A 16,531-nucleotide genomic window follows, 5' to 3' on the forward strand; every position below is an offset into this window, starting at 1 on the left:
TACGCACCCCGCCAAGCAAGAATGGCCACCCCACTCTCCAACCCTCCCTGTCTTGCACTCACAAACACCTCCCCATCCCATTCCCTCTTAACTATACCTTCATGCACTCCCTCCCATCCTGTTTCTTGCAAACATATGAAATCTGTCTTTTCCAACCTGGCCAAAACACGTCTTAATTTCTCCATGGACGTAAGGCCACTGGCATTAAAGGAAACCAAATTTAGGGCCATCTTGGAAAAGACAGATCTCTAGCCCCGCCCCCTATACCATTAGTTCTATGTATTTTTACACAAAAACACATACACAATAATTTATCTAGTATTGTATTTATACCCTGCCAATAATATTATCAATCTTATCCCCTTTTGTGATTTTGTGCAAGAGTACGTACTCTCCACGTACTGTCCATCCCCTCCCCCCCTTTTTGTCCAACGTCTCTCCTCTCCCTAGCCCTCGCGAGGTTAGGTCGAGGCTTCAGGGCCCGCCGTCCCTGAGTTGTGCCTTTCAACGCCGAGTCCTCCCAGCCCCTCGAGCCTCCTCCTCGGGTTCAGACGACGGCCCCTGATTTGTCACATCTAGGTCAGTCCTCACACTGTCCTGGTCAACGTCCATTTGCTCCCCCCATGACATTGCCAGAGGGGACCACTGTTCGTCCTGTCTCCCGTCCTGTCCGTGCACCACATTGTCAGTCTCAGTCTGTGGTCCGTTTTCTTGACCACTCACTGTCTGCTCCTCTCTGCCCTCCACTTCAGGGCCCCTTTTAGCTGGAACCTCCTCCTCCACCTCTCTTTCCATCTCCTCCTGTTCCCTCTGTCTCTTTTCCACCCTGTCTGCCGGTTTCCTCTCCCTCCCGACACGCTGTTGCGACTGCTCAGGCTGGCCCAGACACACGCAACCTATCGGGGCTCTTCGGCAGTCTGGGCACTTTGCGAGGGAGTGTAAGGCAGCAAAGTGCCCAGACTGCCGAAGAGCCCCAATAGGTTGCGTGTTCGCAACACTCTCGGCACACAAATTCGAGGCACTGCTTCATTACGTGACCCGGTCTCATGCACAGGCGACACAGTTTCTGCTGCCAGTTGTGGAGCACCCTGAAGTACTGTGGCCCCTCCAGAGTCTCGAACCTGACGCTATACGGTAGGGACAGAAGACTTGGTGGAAATCTTACCTTCATCCCCGGAAAGTACCGTCTTTGGATCGGCCTTAAGATAGTCATGCCCCATACCCTCAGGTTCGCCATTATGTCCTCATCGGATATATAGGCCGGCAGATGTAAAAAGGACACCATATAACCGGTGCGCAGTATACACAGTGTCCCCTGTGCAGAGGCCTCCGAGTCCAGTGTCAGCTCGAACTCTCCCAACTTCTTGGGACAGAGTGCCAACAGACTCCCCGCTCCCAACAGACTCTCGACAGCCTTAATAATGTCAATCGGGGACACCTTTTTCGGGTCCGCGACCTCCAGTGCGACCATTGCCTCACGCGAATACCGTGGTCCCGACTCTGGCCTCGATGTTCCCCCTTTCCTTTCTGTTACTCCAGAGGGTCCAGCCACGGCCGCCTCTCGTGCCGCCGTTGCTGCCCTCCATAACATTTCCCTCCTCTCCTCCTCAGAGTCAGGATCCACGGTCTCTCCAGGCCGTGTGCCACCACCCTTCGTGTGCTCCCCACCTACTTGAGCACCGACTGATGTACCCGCCATTGTTTCCCTCCAGTCACTGGAAGCCTGTACCACCTTCTTCCCTGGCCATACGGCTTCCGAATGTGCTTGTGGGCCCATCTTCATCGCTGCTTCCTCGTGCCGCACAGAAGAGGCAGCCCTAACAGCCAGGGTGGATGCTTCTACACAAGAAGACACAGATAAATGTTTATCATTCACATGCTGATTCAGGCTGATTCTCAGACCTGTGGTGCGACTTGCTCTTAGCTTTTGCTGCAACTCCCGGGATGCTCCCGCCCGACACAGGCTTTCCAGAGCCCTGTCCCAAGAGGAGTTCACATCCCGGTGCTGCAGCAGAGATGTTATTTGTCATCGTTCTTGCTTTACAGAGTTCAGGAGCCGGAGCCGGAGCCCGACCCACCGTCTCTTTTATAGTGTCCTTGTAGTGGATAGTCTCCTTATAGTGCCTCTTTACTTACCCCTCCTGACGTCCCCTTCCCCTGTCCAGCTCTCGTGCCGGCTCCTGCTTTCTCTCCAGCAACGCTCACAGATTCACTTCTCATTTTTACCCATATTTTCCACACTTTGTCCCGTTCCTCCTCGACATACTTAGCATTAATATATTCCATTACTTCATCATCTGAATACTCATTCGCGCATTCCACATACTCCATCCCTTCATCACTGGAAATATCCACCTCTTCATTCACTTTTCCTTCACTATCGACCATCGCTTCTTTTTCACCACTCTCCACTCCTCTTCTCACCTCCATCTCTCTCTCATTCATCACACTTTCTTCTCCTTTCGCCTTTCTCCTCTCCTTCTCCACCACTTTACCTCCACGGTTCTCTCCCCATTCTCCCGCCGCTTTTTCCACCTCTCTCTCCGCCATCACTCTCGTCGCCGTCACTGCTCCCGTGCCCGCCACAGACAAGGCTCCTGTGTCCGCCACAGACAAGGCTCCCGCGCTCTCCACAGCCAAAGCTCCCGCGCTCGCCACAGTCGATTCTCCCACGTTCGCCGCCGACGAGGTTCCGGCTTTTCCCGCACCTCCGGCTTTCCCTTTCCTCATTGCGCCGCCACCGCACTCCCGCTCAGGTGCCCGGCGCGAAAAAACTCAAAATCCGCGAGTTAAACTCGCTAAAAGTCCAAAAACCACCCGCTGCGAAATCAAACAACCTTTTAAACAACAAAAACCATCGAAAAAACGAAGCAAAAATCACTATAAACATTTTAATTATCGTAAACTTTCGCCGCTGATAACACCGCTCTCAGAAAACGCCACACATGCGCATCGGGCTTTCTAAGAGTGGTATGACCGTAAACGTTCATTACTGGCTGTAGAAGACTATTTCTAAAGACTCTTCTAAGAGTAATTCTTGTTTTAGAGCTGCCTGTAAACAGTAGAACGCCTGACACCTCAAATGAAAATGATTGGCTTTCCAGTGCGTTTTTTTTTTTTTTTTTTTTAAGTTTTCTTCTTCCCTTGTGTTTAAATGACTGTGGCTACTGTCTTCATAATATGAGCCTAAGCTAAAAAGCTTACAGCTCCTAGTATTCCCAGGCAGTCTCCCATCCAAGTACTAACTAGGCCCAACTCTTCTTCGCTTCTGAGATCAGACGGGATCGGGCTTTCTAAGAGTGGTATGGCCGTAAGCGATTATGGCTGGCTGTAGAAGACTATTTCTAAAGACTCTTCTAAGAGTAATTCTTGTTTTAGAGCTGCCTGTAAACGGTAGAACGCCTGACACCTGTTGTAGGAAACAATTTTATTACTTTGTATTAGTGGACAAATATCCTTAAATTATGATTAGTTAAAATTAGAAAGTATAATTACATATACATTGTATGAAATCTTGTATCTTATACGCACTCATATAAATGATTAACCAGTATTTTCCCATGTAGTAAACAGTTTAGATCCTGCACACTAACTGGCATGTTGACTCAGTATTTACACCTTTCTAAATTCTTAAACCTTTAACATTGAACAGATGTGTACTTTAAAGCTTTTTAGCATGCTGATATAAATCACAAGTGTTAAACTTAGGAGGATCTTGGAGTCCATTAGGGACTCCCCTAAATCTTGGTGACATGGAAGGAGGCATGAGAAAGGAAAGGTATATTGTCAGAAGGGCATGATGAATGTTTTGGGGTCACGGGTGCATGTGAAACTCGCACGCGAAAAACCTGAGTACTAACATGTCTTATTATGCATATTAATATATGTTAATCAGCCAGAAACCCCACTAGAAGGGTACACGTCATATGAGGTATAACTGTGGGGTCAGATGGGGGAAGAGGTCAGAACTTTACTGGGGAAGGCCATTAGACGGTTTTCATGTATTGTTCTCTTGGATCCAATATTGTTAAATAAATACTTTGATTTGCTTTGAACTTCACTCGACTGGTTTTTGCAAAGCTTCCGGAACGAGCACGTCTCCCCGAAGAGGGAGGGTGTATTTTGGACCTTTTGGATATTTTTAAATTTTAATTACTTTGAGAACGGTCCAAAAGAACATTTTAATCTTCAATTGGTGACCCCGACGTGCGGAAGCTCGAGACGCCGGACGACTTCGGACTCCATTCCACTTGCGGCCGCAATGAAATAAGGTGGGTGCGCAGACCCTGTTTATTCAAATTCTGCATATTGGACTTTTTAAATTGGAAGTGGTGCGGAGGTCCGACGGCGGTCCGGAGTGGGGTATTGAGCAAATCAATTTATTTTAAATATGTTTTTATAATTTTTTATCAGTTTATACATTTGGGGTTGCTTGTTTAAAAAATTAATTATTGAATTTAAAATATAATAAATGGAAGCTGTTCCCATCTTCAAACTGAGAGGTGGCGTGCTCCACTCGGAACCTGACGAGGTACCGAGTTAATTGCCCGGTCGAAGGTCGTCCGTGAGGGGTGGTTCCCTCTGAAGTATAATCACGCGGACGCTGTTCCCGCAAATTTTATATTTAGTCGCGTAAGCTGTTCCGGCAAAAAAGGTGGAAGCTGTTCCCACCTGGTTTTGGTGTATTTTAATGAAATTTGATTGTGTATTCATGTTTTATGTCTGTTCTGAGAGCCTGTGTTATTCTTAGAGGCTGTTACATGACTGTCGTGTATGTTTTTGCTCGCTAGAGGGCGATAGAGGATTGCATAAACAGGTTGATTTGTTTGAACAAGAGCGCCTGCTCAGATTTAAAAATTTTGAATCGTGTTTCTTTCTTTTTGGGGTTTATTTGCATATATTGGTCATTTAGACTTCTTGTGGAAATATAAATTGTATTTCGTTTACTGCGTATTGTACTTACAATCTTATTTTTCCGGTTCAGTTTGCATTTTTTGACTGTGGTAGTTTGTGTTAAAAATTTATTTTCTGCATCGGTTTGAAATTTTCGTTAATCATAACATATTTTGTAACCTGCTTGCTATTTCAGTAGTTCTCAAAAATTTAGCTTTCACTTGTTATAATATAACTTGTAATTTGATTGCCTTTTAACGGTGTGTTGATGATGTTCCTTTTGTTTGGCTGGAACTGTTTCTAATCATATTACGCACGTTTGTGGCTTGTTGTCTGTTAAGTGTGTCCGGTAACTTGTTTTCGTTCCTAAAATATAGTCGTTGGTTTAATTCTGTGTTGTGAGATACTTGTCCTGCTTTTCTTGCTTTTTCCATTTACTACAAATTGTATTTCGTATATTGGCGTGTTATTTGCTTCTGACTAATAAGCTTTTTCGGTCCGTGGGCCGGTTTCATAATTAATGTAAATTAGGCTTTGCTTGCTTTTGATTGTATATTGTTTGAAGACACGCTTATGTTTTCTATACACCTGTGAAATTATTCACAGGGCTGAGGTGGTCCTGCTTTTATTGGCTGTGTTTAAACCTGACTTTAAAACTTGGACTTTTTTTTTTCTTTTCTATATACCGTCCGGAGAGCGCTAAGGGTTGCGTGGGTGCTGTGTTGGGGAGACCCTGGGACACTGTTTTAATTCACTCTGAATTGTGATGAAACCTTGCGGTGATAATTGATTTGCAATTAAAGAGTGAACTAGAACTAAGACCCATTCAGGTAAGGTCCAATTTTTTAATCAGCTCCTTACAGACAACATGGCCACTACTACCCAGACAGCTCAGGCACGTCGGCAAGATGTAAATGCGACGTTCACAGTTACATCGTTAAAGCGTCTATCGCAGCTCGTTTGCTCACTGCCGCAAAGTCTCAGAGACATCGTAACCTGATGTTAAAACGACGTCTATCTGCTTTCCAGACGACTTACCTCGCATGATGTTTTTGAGCAATCTTTACGGCGTTCATGCGATGCTCACGGCGCCATTGTTATAGCGTCTATGGCAAATCGTTTGCTCATTGGCAGTGCGTCGTTGAGACCTCGTTTACTGATGCTTCCTGGACGATGCTTCTGAGATCTCTAAAGGATGTTCATACGCCGTTTGGCGCCAGTCACCATGCCTCTTATTGTCTCTTTGCTGATTTTTAATTTTTTTTTACTTATATATAATGCAAAATATTGTTTTTATTTTGATTAATATGCCAGAGTGCCAAGAATGGTGCTTTTAACTCAATTTTAAATTTTTAATTTTGAAACTGAGTTGGATTTTTTCGTTAATTTTAACTGTGCGTTTTGTAATAAGTAATATATGGTGTTCAGTTTTTGAAAAAAAAAAAACTGGCAAGAGGAGCTCACATAACAGGGTGTAGAAGTCCTTCATAGAGTTACAGAGTTTCAGCCAATCTTAATTTTATTTTGTTTGAGTATGAGTTTAAAATATATAATATAAGAATTTATATAAAGAGATGGCCAATACACAATGTTGAAAAGTTGTATTCAAAAACAAACAAACAACGAATTACTGTAAACATGAAATACATTAAATATTACTATTTTGAAAAGTTGTATTTTAAAACTTTTTTTACACGAACAAACTTAACAACAAATTAATTTTTAAAAATATTAAATTATTATTTCTGTAACAAAACAATAAAAAACGACTGTTCACGTTTGTGGACATGAAGGGGTTAATGCATGGTGAGCGCGTGGTCTTCTTCGATTCACTCTGTCAGGCGCCAGTCTAAGCCAGTCTTTGATTGCCTTCTCCGCTTCGGCTTCATTTGGATGGGACAGCTGAGGATTCCTCATCGCAGACACTGTAAGTAAGACATTTATTAAATGTAAAATAACTTGTATATTTTGGTTTCTAGATTATTTTATTTTCCATTGTGATGATGTCGAGCCTGTTGCTAATACTTCGTTTAAGGCGCTATTGCTATATTGCTAATATTAAATTTAGATGCTATTGAACATCATTAGACAAATCGTGAAAATACTTTAAGGACATTTAACACATAACACACAGTGAGTCTGATTTGTTGAACACGTAGCACAGTTAAATTATGGTCCAAATATAACAAGGGCCTAGTCGACATGGTTGTCTGCTTAATACGTGTACCCTTTTTATTAACTGAAAATGTATTGAACAGCATTACAACAAGGATATTTACATAATATATACAACATTAACATACCATTCTATATACAGAGTAGGGTATTTTAAGAGCCTAAAACATCTTATCAGGGGATAATATTAAGCTACAGTCAAATATACACCAGCAAGTTGTGCTTAGAAGGCAGCATTTCTGATTAAATGTATGTGCATCTAAAAATATAAGTGACACACAATTGTTTCATGTAATAAATGGTGCAGATTATTTCCAAGATAAGCTGTCTTCCTTCCTCGCAAAGTTGGAGTTATTTACTCAGTAGTGTCCAGTCTTAGCCACAGAGAACCACTTTGGTTGCAGAAGCACACATGATCGTTTGTTGAAGACTCTTCTGATTAAAGAAGAATGTGTGCTCCTGGAGTATGGCATGAATACATGAAACAACACTGGGACATTGTGAATAAAATTGTTCACAGTTGTTGTAAAGATGTGGTGTCATCTTTGTCCTGTTTGGTATACTTATTTTGATACTTACAGACTATGACATCCTTGATTCGAGTGAGTCCAATTCCTCTTTTATCTCCTCTGCCACACCAGTTCAAAGAGACTGCCAGGTGGGGGGTAAAAACTTTTTCACAAATCCTCCATATAGTTTTTTTCATTGTTTGCCCCCCACCCAATGACAGTTTTGACACCTGCAGAGAGACAGACAGAGGAATGTAACCTGGGACTTAATTTATTCATTCATTCATTATCTGTAACCGCTTATCTAGTTCAGGGTCGCGGTAACCTGGGACTGACTTAATGAAAACTAAAATTACAAATTTTAAGCACAGACAACAGAGTCTGTTCAGAGTCATGGATAGTTTTTTATTGCAACATTCAGACAAACAAATAAGTACTTCAATATTTTCTTTTTTTCAGAAATTGTGTCGGTTGATGGCTCCTGTTTTCATTTTAGCCTATTGATATTATATTTCATAGCTTACCTGTAATATGTGATGACATTTGAATTAACATTGTTATAGCTTTGATTTTTTTTAGTGCCTGTGGATAGTGAAATAGTGGCATACAAAACTGAAACTACATTTTTGGGGTGGGGGGTCATGTTCGAGTAAAAAAACAGTGGGGGGAGGGGATTTTGTTTTTTTATCGTACTTTGTTTTATGAAACTCATTATAAATTACGTTTTTAGATAGTTATACTGTAAACACTTTAAGATGTGTATGAGGTTGCTGTAAGAAAAAACTAAGAAAACAGAATTACTTTTTTCCTTAATGTTCTTTGCTAATCTTCACAAAAAGTTCACTTTTATGAGCTTGTTAAAATGGTATATTTTCGTACTGACCGTTTTTTTTCTTGTGGCGGTGTTGGATAGGCCATTTTCCAGCTCTTCAAAATCCTGTGCAGACTGGAGGGGAAGTAGATTTTCTTCAGAATCCTCTTCCAGTTGTGTTTGTTGCAGAAGTCCTCTGCACCTATCCCCTGCCATTGACTGCACAACAGCAGTTAAATGCTGAAGTTGCAGCTGCACCTCCCCAATGGCCTCAAGGATGCACCGTTCGGTAGCTATGACATATGACATTTATATGAATATTCACATCCATGAAATAAATATTTACAGAAAGGTCTGCATATAAACATATCAGTTTACACACACACACACACATATATATATATATATAATTAAATATATATATATATATTTAATTAGTAAAGAATGAACAAGCTGAAGACATACATGTACACTGGGAGGGTATGAGACGTCCTGAAGTGCAAACTCTTGATGCTAAATTAGAAAAACATATATGCAGTAATCAAAGTTAAGGCAATGGCATTTGTGTAAATGATCTTAGGTATGATTTAGATGTACTATATCACAGCCATTTCAACATCATTTTCTTGTAATTGGATGTTACTTTGACTGGCAAGCAGTGTTGTAATATTGCCATCCTCAAGCTGGGTATAAATTAATACTTAGATATTTCTCTTTAAGACTTAAATGGTGCCCCTCAACATCCATGTAATGTGAAGACCCAGTGGAAGTATTATATTGCACCATATTTTTTGGTAACACCTTACATTAATATTCGCTAATTAATCATTATTTATAGAATGAATAATGAACAATTTCCCATTATTTGCTCAGTAGTTAATACTACACTAGCTGTTACTAAGCATTAACTGTTACCTAGCGATTGATTCATTTACTAGGCATTAGTAATTAAGTGAACTAATTAATAGGTTAGTTTATATCTTAATTACTCATTATGTGTACTAACTGCTACTTACTCCATTGTTAATAAATTATTAAGTAATTCAGGTAAAGAATTAACATAGTAACTTACTGTTACTTATGCCTTAATGCTGCTAATTATTATAATGAACCATTAATATTTAGTAAATATACTACTAATTAGTTTATTATTAAGTATATTTGTTTATACTATATCAAAGTTGAATATGGTCACATCTGCTCATGAAATGAGCAAGCACAAATTCATTGATAATTTTGTTGTCCATCAATTTAATCTTTGGTGTATCTGTAAACTCGTGTTTGGTAGTTCTGAGTGTTTGAGTGTAAAGCGTTGTCATTAACTAACAAAACATATTATTATCTTTAACAATTTCAAGCTTGCTTGGTGGTTAGCAAGATTGCCTTACAGCACTGGGGTCTTGGGTTTAAGACTCGATCTGGGTGGAGTTTACATGTTCTCCTCGTGTCTGCGTGGGTTTCCTCCAGGGACTCTGGTTTCCTCCCACATTCAAAAACATGGAGGTCAGGTAAATTGTGTGATACCCTGGTGTGAATGAATGTCTGTATTGAATGTATTTGAATGAATGTGAGTATGCCCAGATATGGACTCAATCATGGGTGAATCTGTAGTGCCCGATGCAGTCCTCCGGGTAGACAGTCGCTTCTGGTAGAGAGTACACTGTACGCAAATTGGCTGTCTCTTCTCGCCGGTGTGTGTTGGTTGAATGTTGACTGTAAAGTATGTTGTGTAGAGTGTTAACTGTAAAAGTGTCCTTGAGTATCTAGAAAGGTGCTATAAAAGTGTAAATTTCATTCATTCATTCACTGCTGGACATGCTTAGAGCATTTACATGATTTTTAAATAAGGTGTTTCTTCAAGATTTTTATGAATTAGATGCAGAGTAGTTCCTACCTTCATATCAAAGAAAAAAGGTGGATTTTACCAACTTTGATATGAAGGTAGGAATTACTCTGCATCTAAATAAAACTTTTGTACAATGTGGAAACAAGTGGAGATTTGAGCATAAAGCTTGAAAGAGCACTTTAACAAATCATGTGCATGCTCTAAGCTGTGAGTGCAGTGATCCTCCTACTGACCAAACCACATATGGCATTAAAATGATAATTTGAAAAAACATAAATAAACAAAATGTCATTGAGTGTTGCATAGTGAAGTTATTTCCCTAAAATATCAGAATTAACTGTTGCATTGTTACAGTGTGTGTAACTAACTGTGTTCTGTATTGTTTGTAATGTTTCTTGAAATGGAACATGGAGTAGTTGCAGCATTTTTTTTTATACCAGAGTGGATATGTACTGAATTGCAATGCACACTAATTAGTAGTGTTATTAAACATTTGTGTATTGGTTCTTGTTATTTTTAATGATGATAATTATACTTTTAATTAGTTAAAGCAATGTTTTACACTCAAACGCTCAGAACTACCAAACACAAATTTACAGATACACCAATGATTAAATTGATGGACAACAAAATTATCAATGAATTTGTGTTTGCTCGTTTCATGAGCAGATGTGACCATAATTATTCATTCTATAACTAATGATTAATTAGCAAATAATAATGTAAAGTGTTACTATTTTTTTTACTTTTAGGTATAAATTGACATGCCAAAAGTCATAGAGCAGTTTGCAAATTATGAAGTGGTGTTACCTCAGGAGATGGATTGTGAACATCTACTCCTTTCTTGTGAGTAAAGGATGAACACTGGTTAGTCTGCTCATGGCAAGAAGACATGTTATCTGTGTTTGAAAGAGGTAAGGTAGGGGGTGTCAGATGGTTGGGACATACGATTTCCAAAGTTGTGCAGGCATTTAATTTGCCTCAAGTGTCATATGTGCACGTCATAGAATGCATTACCACCCACGGCTTTGTTTGAAGATCATGACTGGTGGCCTCTAGTTGGAATTGCAAGCAGACTCTTTAGTTTCCTTGGGATGTAGGAGCAAAAGATACACTGCCATGAACTGTGGGATATGCGTATGAGCCTCTTGCATTGAAGCTGGATGTTTTTTCTGCCAGAGTTACATGTCTGTTTGCATGTTTGCAATTCTAGCCAGATGCCACCAGTCACGATAATCAAACAGCCGTGGGAAGCCACTGCACTGTCCACTGAGGGTGGTAATGCCTTCTATGACATGTTCCCCGTACAGGTGACACTTTATTGAGGCAAGTTAAATGACCGCACAATTTTGGAAATGGACTGTCCCATCCGTCTGACATGCAATATCATTCCTCTTTCAAACGCTGATAACACATGTCTCCTTGCCATGAGCACACTAACCTATGTTCAACCTCACTCACGAGAAAACACCTTACAGTTTATAGAGGTAACGCCACTTCATAATTTAAAAACTGCTGTCCCATGACTTGATGTTCTACCGTGACGTGGAGACGTGCAATCACTCGGGATGGAATCATATCCTGGCTCGGACACTATGAAGAGAACACACACACACACATATATATATATATATATATATATATATATATATATATATATATATATATATATATATAGAGAGAGAGAGAGAGAGAGAGAGAGAGAGAGAGAGAGAGAGAGAGAGAGAGAGAGAGAGAGAGAGAGAGAGAGAGAGAGAGAGAGAGAGAGAGAGAGAGAGAGAGAGAGAGAGAGAGAGAGAGAGAGAGTGTAAGGTAAGTAATGTCATAAGTATTTTGTAATTTAGAGTCCTTATAAAGTGCACTGTAAATCTTGTCTACATTTTATGCAACAAGCTATGTTTACAAACTTTCTATTTTACTGTACTCTATAACCTTACATCGACAAGAGGACAGTGTCCTAAGATCCCCCTGCTCTCCATCTATTGGTGGGCTTGACACTGGAAAAAAACATGAACACATTAACAGATTTAATCAAAGTTAATTAAGCAGTTTAAGTTTGAATGTTGCTTTTTCATAATGGTAGTTTTTAAGGTTAGTAGTGCTTTCTTACTTTGAAAAGTGTCCACTGAAATTTGACCACTGAGTGGTGTCATTCTTTCGCTTGGTGTATATTGTGCTGGAAAGGAGTATTGTAACCAGTTAAGAAGCATACATTACTGTGTAAGTCAGAGACCAACTTTCATAAATTTTACAGTCAAAGAAGCTAATTATATTCCTTTGACTTTTTTCTTCTAAAATGATCATACAATTGGATTATCTTATATATCTGACATCCTCAAAACTATCTAGAAAAATCAAAAAGTCAAAAAAGCAGAAGTGAAAAAACAAAAACTTGCACATAATAATTTCATTTTTGGGACAGGAGAAAATCTAACTCCACTCTTGCTTCATATCTGAAAATATCCAAGGGTTGAGGTAAAATGTAACTTCTTGATAGCTGCATATTCTTTCAAAACAATAAGCACGAAGTCCTTTGTTAGTAAAGGAAATGCACAAAAAAAGAAGAAAATTACAAGCAAACGTCAGTTTGGACTGAATATTAAATTAAGTTTTTATATGACTTGTGCACTGTTTGTTTGAAAGAGCAAATATTAATGTACATCACCGTTTCACACATTTGATGTGGCCTTACTTTGAACAGTTGACAGGGCTCTAGGATTATTTTTCCTCTGCTGCTGATTTACAGTAGGAACTGGGGCTTTTTAAGAAGTAAACAAACCCAAAAAAGAAGAAAAAAAAACAGATATCATATCATATCTTGACCTGCAACTCTTGGAAAGTGTATTGTTTACATGAAGCTGTTTTTCTGCATAATTAGATTAAGTATACTTAACTGGGTTGAAATATTAATTCAGTCATTCATGCATTGTCTGTAACCCTTATCCAGTTCACGGTCGCGGTGTGTCCGGAGCCTACCTGGAATCACTGGGTGATTCAGCCTGGCAGGAACACACCCTGGAGTGGGCGCCAGTCCTTCACAGGGCGATACTCACACACGTTTTTGGACTATGGGAGGAAATCGGAGCACCCAGAGGAAACCCACATGGACACAGGGAGAACACATCACACTCCTCACAGACAGTCACCCCGAGCGGGAAACAAACCCACAACCTCCGGATCCCTGAAGCTGTGCGACTGCGACACTGCCTGCTGTGCCACTGTGCCGCCCCCATGGTTGAAATATTGTATTGTTATAATTTAATAGAAACATGTGGAAGTGTAGGGGCGGCACGGTGGCGCAGCAGGTAGTGTCGCAGTCACACAGCTCCAGGGACCTGGAGGTTGTGGGTTCGATTCCCGCTCTGGGTGACTGTCTGTGAGGAGTTGGTGTGTTGTCCGCGTGGGTTTCCTCCGGGGTGTCCAGGGTGTATACCTGCCTTGCGCCCAATGATTCCAGGTAGGCTCTGGACCCCCGCGACCCTGAATTGGATAAGCGCTTACAGATAATGAATGAATGAATGTGGAAGTGTGCAAGGTTTACTTTTTTTTTCAGTGCAGTGCCAAGCACACATTGATGTGTATTTCTGAGTGAATTTATTTGATATTAACATTCAGCAGCAACTGTTTTTGGCATCGTTTACTGTTTCAGATCTTACTTTGAAAGGAAGGCAGTGTCCTGATATAGGCCTCCTTAGGCTGCTGTCTCACTCTGTGTATACTTGGAGCTGTGAAAACATAAGAGTCTTATGTCTATAAATTTAAATTTTAGTTAATTGTTTTTTTATTTTTATTTTAATGCAGGTATGTCCTTATGAACCTACAAGTGTATGAAGATGCTACTGGTTTCCCCTTCACCGTAAGATGTGGTTTTGGTATTGGAGCTAAGAACAGGTGAGGCACAATGCTTTTAAATTATGAAAGTATATAGACATATTAGGAGTTAGACATATTGGACAAGAACATACTGTATGTCAGGGTTTCTGAATCCTGCTCCTAGGACCCCAAAGTACTGTATATTTCCATGGTCTTGCATTCATATTCTTATATAGACCTCTAAAATGCACAGTGTTATGGGTTCCTAGGAGCAAGTGTAGGAAACAATGCCATATATAATTACTAATGACAGTATTTAGGTGTGTTGGTTCTTACTTGGAACATTTGGAGGTTTTGGTGGCTGAGGAAATTTATTTTTGGGCCTCTTTGTGATGGATGAGTCCTCGTCATCTTCATCGGACCACCAACATGGTCTCTTTCTTGACCTGCAGGTAAGTTAGAGATGTAATCATATACATAACAGTATATACTGATGTATTATATTCAGATTACCAAGGTGAGAAATTTATGTACCGTGATTTTTTTCTGGTTTCTTCATCAGAATTAAGATCTGATGTGTTACATGAAGCCTTCCATTTTCTTGTAACATTGTCTAGTTTATCTTAAAAATTAAATAAAATATTAAGTAAGTTATTAGCATAATGTAAGCTGCATTTAAATGTTTACCCCTTTCACAAATCTTTAAGTATGACGTGAAAAAATTGATTGTGTTTTGCATTTTCAATTTACCTGACTCGTACAGGACCCGGACCTGGTGTTGTGTCCATCCCTTGTCTGGTTTAGGAATTTCTCTATTTTTTATACTTCTTAGGAATGTCGACTGGTCCTTGTATGAGGGCCACCATGCAAGGTCATTAATGACCCAGTCTTTGGGTAATGGACTTGTTGTTCCCTCTTCAGTAAATTCCACCAATAGATACATGATGCTATAAACCCCATCCCACCCAAAACATACAGACAGAAAAAAGAAAAAAAGGCCAACTGCTTCAGTCACAGTGTAATTTTGCTCTCATGTGGTATTAAGTACATTTTCTTGTCTATAAAGCCAAGTTTGCAGACTTTGATTGATTTGGACAACTTGTCAACTACATTTATTCCGAATGTGTTTGATGCTAGTGGATAGTCAAAAAATGACTCTTGGTGTGCAAATTCACTGTATACAATGTATGTTTCAGTGCCAGAAGCTATGATATTTTTAACCTGGGCCACAGAACCTCCAATGCAAACAAAACTATTTGCCATATCTAATTTCAGTGTGAAATGGTTTGTTGTAATCTCCTTGAACTGTTCTGCTTGAGAATTTGAAAGTGATGTAGGTAGAGGACCAGACGTATGCTTTTGTCTGAGCTGGAGTCTTTCCTTTTTCTGTCTACATCTGGGCCTTTCAGAAAGTCTTTTCACAATTTGACTCAGTGGAAACTCAGGCTTTCTCACGAGTTTCTTAAGTTTGCGCATGAAGTTCTCATATTTGAAAGCACTGAAATTGTCAAGAGTTCCGTAATTTCTTACGTCGTCTGCAAGGTGGACAAGATTGTGTACATTGTAGGATAAATACTGCTCCCCATACAGGCCTCCAAAATTCTGGACAAATAAAATGAGTAATTCATTTGAATACTGTAGATAATCAACAAGGAGTCTTCTGTTTGACAAAATGAAAATTGCCACAAAAAGCAATAAGAAGTTGTGATAAACTGCTGTGCTCACAATGTTTTTCAAGACAGTTGGTCCAGTGTACAACAGAAACTGTCTCATCTCAGTAGCCTTCCATCTGTCAAGCTCCTGAAGGCTTCTAGGCTTTCGAGAAAATTCATTGGGCACAAATTGTCTGACCTCCATAAGCCTTTGGGAGAGCCTGCTAACATTAAAGTTGGATAGCCTACAAGTAAGTGGACCTCTTAGCCAAAGCATCAAGAGACGTCGCATCACTCCAAGACAAACTAGATGCATATAGTCAAGTGGAAATCCTGACACCATTCCTAATGAGGTTTTTTGCAGTGGGGATGGACCAAGGTGATGATCTTCATCACTCATTATTTTAAAGCTTTCATTTGTTCTTCTAGGAGCATTTGTTTCTGGGAATACAACCCTGTTGTCTTTATATATCCCCTCCTGTGTACATTTTCCACATCCATAATATCCGTTATGTCCTTTGATGTTTTTAAGAAATGCACAAGCTGGTGCATCGCATACTATTGAAGCGTGTCCTCCCGTGCTCCTCCTTGTGGTCAAGTGGTGCTACCCTTGACGGTTGATTCCCGTACACCCTCTAGTGGTTGGGAGGTTGTCCGCCAAGACAACATAAGTGTTTAGCAGCCCTCTGGTGTTTAAAAGTTGTCATTACAGATGAAATTCTTTTAAAATACCTTAGTGTAAAATCTCTGTTCCCCTTTTAAAATTTTAATTTTTATTTTTGATAGAGTATCTGAGCGTTTAAAATCTTTATCCCATTTTAGATTTTAACTT

At 40.0% G+C, this 16,531-nt stretch overlaps 2 protein-coding genes and 1 non-coding gene across 7 annotated transcripts; all 3 read right to left on the reverse strand.

Annotated features, from left to right (window-relative positions):
• Positions 1 to 852: 852 nt before the first annotated feature.
• Positions 853 to 6,051, reverse strand: LOC136665590 (uncharacterized). 3 transcript variants are annotated; one of them, XM_066643240.1, is made up of 3 exons: positions 5,932 to 6,051; positions 2,137 to 2,820; positions 853 to 1,839 (listed from the first exon to the last, which is right to left on the reverse strand). In XM_066643240.1, exon 3 carries the CDS (start codon positions 1,781 to 1,783, stop codon positions 872 to 874), a length of 912 nt encoding a protein of 303 aa, XP_066499337.1. In that variant the 5' UTR covers positions 1,784 to 1,839; positions 2,137 to 2,820; positions 5,932 to 6,051; the 3' UTR covers positions 853 to 871. The 3 variants fall into 2 exon arrangements, with proteins under 3 accessions (XP_066499337.1, XP_066499338.1, XP_066499336.1); XM_066643239.1 differs by lacking the exon at positions 2,137 to 2,820 and having other exon boundaries at positions 5,932 to 6,047.
• Positions 3,198 to 3,316, reverse strand: LOC136666643 (5S ribosomal RNA). The gene has a single exon (XR_010795403.1). It is a non-coding gene; the product is annotated as a 5S ribosomal RNA (ribosomal RNA).
• A 586-nt stretch (positions 6,052 to 6,637) lies between the features above and the next one.
• Positions 6,638 to 15,835, reverse strand: LOC136665588 (uncharacterized). Of its 3 annotated transcripts, XM_066643233.1 has the most exons (13): positions 14,798 to 15,835; positions 14,582 to 14,669; positions 14,384 to 14,493; positions 14,056 to 14,115; positions 13,891 to 13,959; positions 12,927 to 12,992; positions 12,345 to 12,410; positions 12,172 to 12,231; positions 11,774 to 11,827; positions 8,854 to 8,901; positions 8,461 to 8,681; positions 7,648 to 7,807; positions 6,638 to 6,818 (listed from the first exon to the last, which is right to left on the reverse strand). In XM_066643233.1, the coding sequence occupies exons 1-13, from the start codon at positions 14,988 to 14,990 to the stop codon at positions 6,667 to 6,669; spliced, it is 1,347 nt and encodes a 448-aa protein (XP_066499330.1). In that variant the 5' UTR covers positions 14,991 to 15,835; the 3' UTR covers positions 6,638 to 6,666. The 3 variants fall into 3 exon arrangements, with proteins under 3 accessions (XP_066499330.1, XP_066499331.1, XP_066499332.1); XM_066643234.1 differs by lacking the exon at positions 8,854 to 8,901; XM_066643235.1 differs by lacking the exon at positions 14,582 to 14,669 and having other exon boundaries at positions 14,798 to 14,958.
• Positions 15,836 to 16,531: the final 696 nt, after the last annotated feature.

Source organism: Hoplias malabaricus, chromosome 14 (assembly GCF_029633855.1).
Source record: "Hoplias malabaricus isolate fHopMal1 chromosome 14, fHopMal1.hap1, whole genome shotgun sequence".
NCBI lineage: Eukaryota > Metazoa > Chordata > Actinopteri > Characiformes > Erythrinidae > Hoplias > Hoplias malabaricus.

Bases quoted from the DNA above. Each gene is read 5' to 3' on its own strand.
- LOC136665588 (XM_066643233.1), bottom strand. From the start codon at position 14,990: ATGTATCTATTGGTGGAATTTACTGAAGAGGGAACAACAAGTCCATTA. The intron at 12,993-13,890 runs GTAAGATCTGAA...CTTCTTAAAAAG, and splicing joins GACACTGCCTTCCTTTCAAA to CCCCAGTTCCTACTGTAAAT. The intron at 6,819-7,647 runs GTAAGTATCAAA...TCTTACTTACAG, and splicing joins AATCAAGGATGTCATAGTCT to TGTCTGCGATGAGGAATCCT.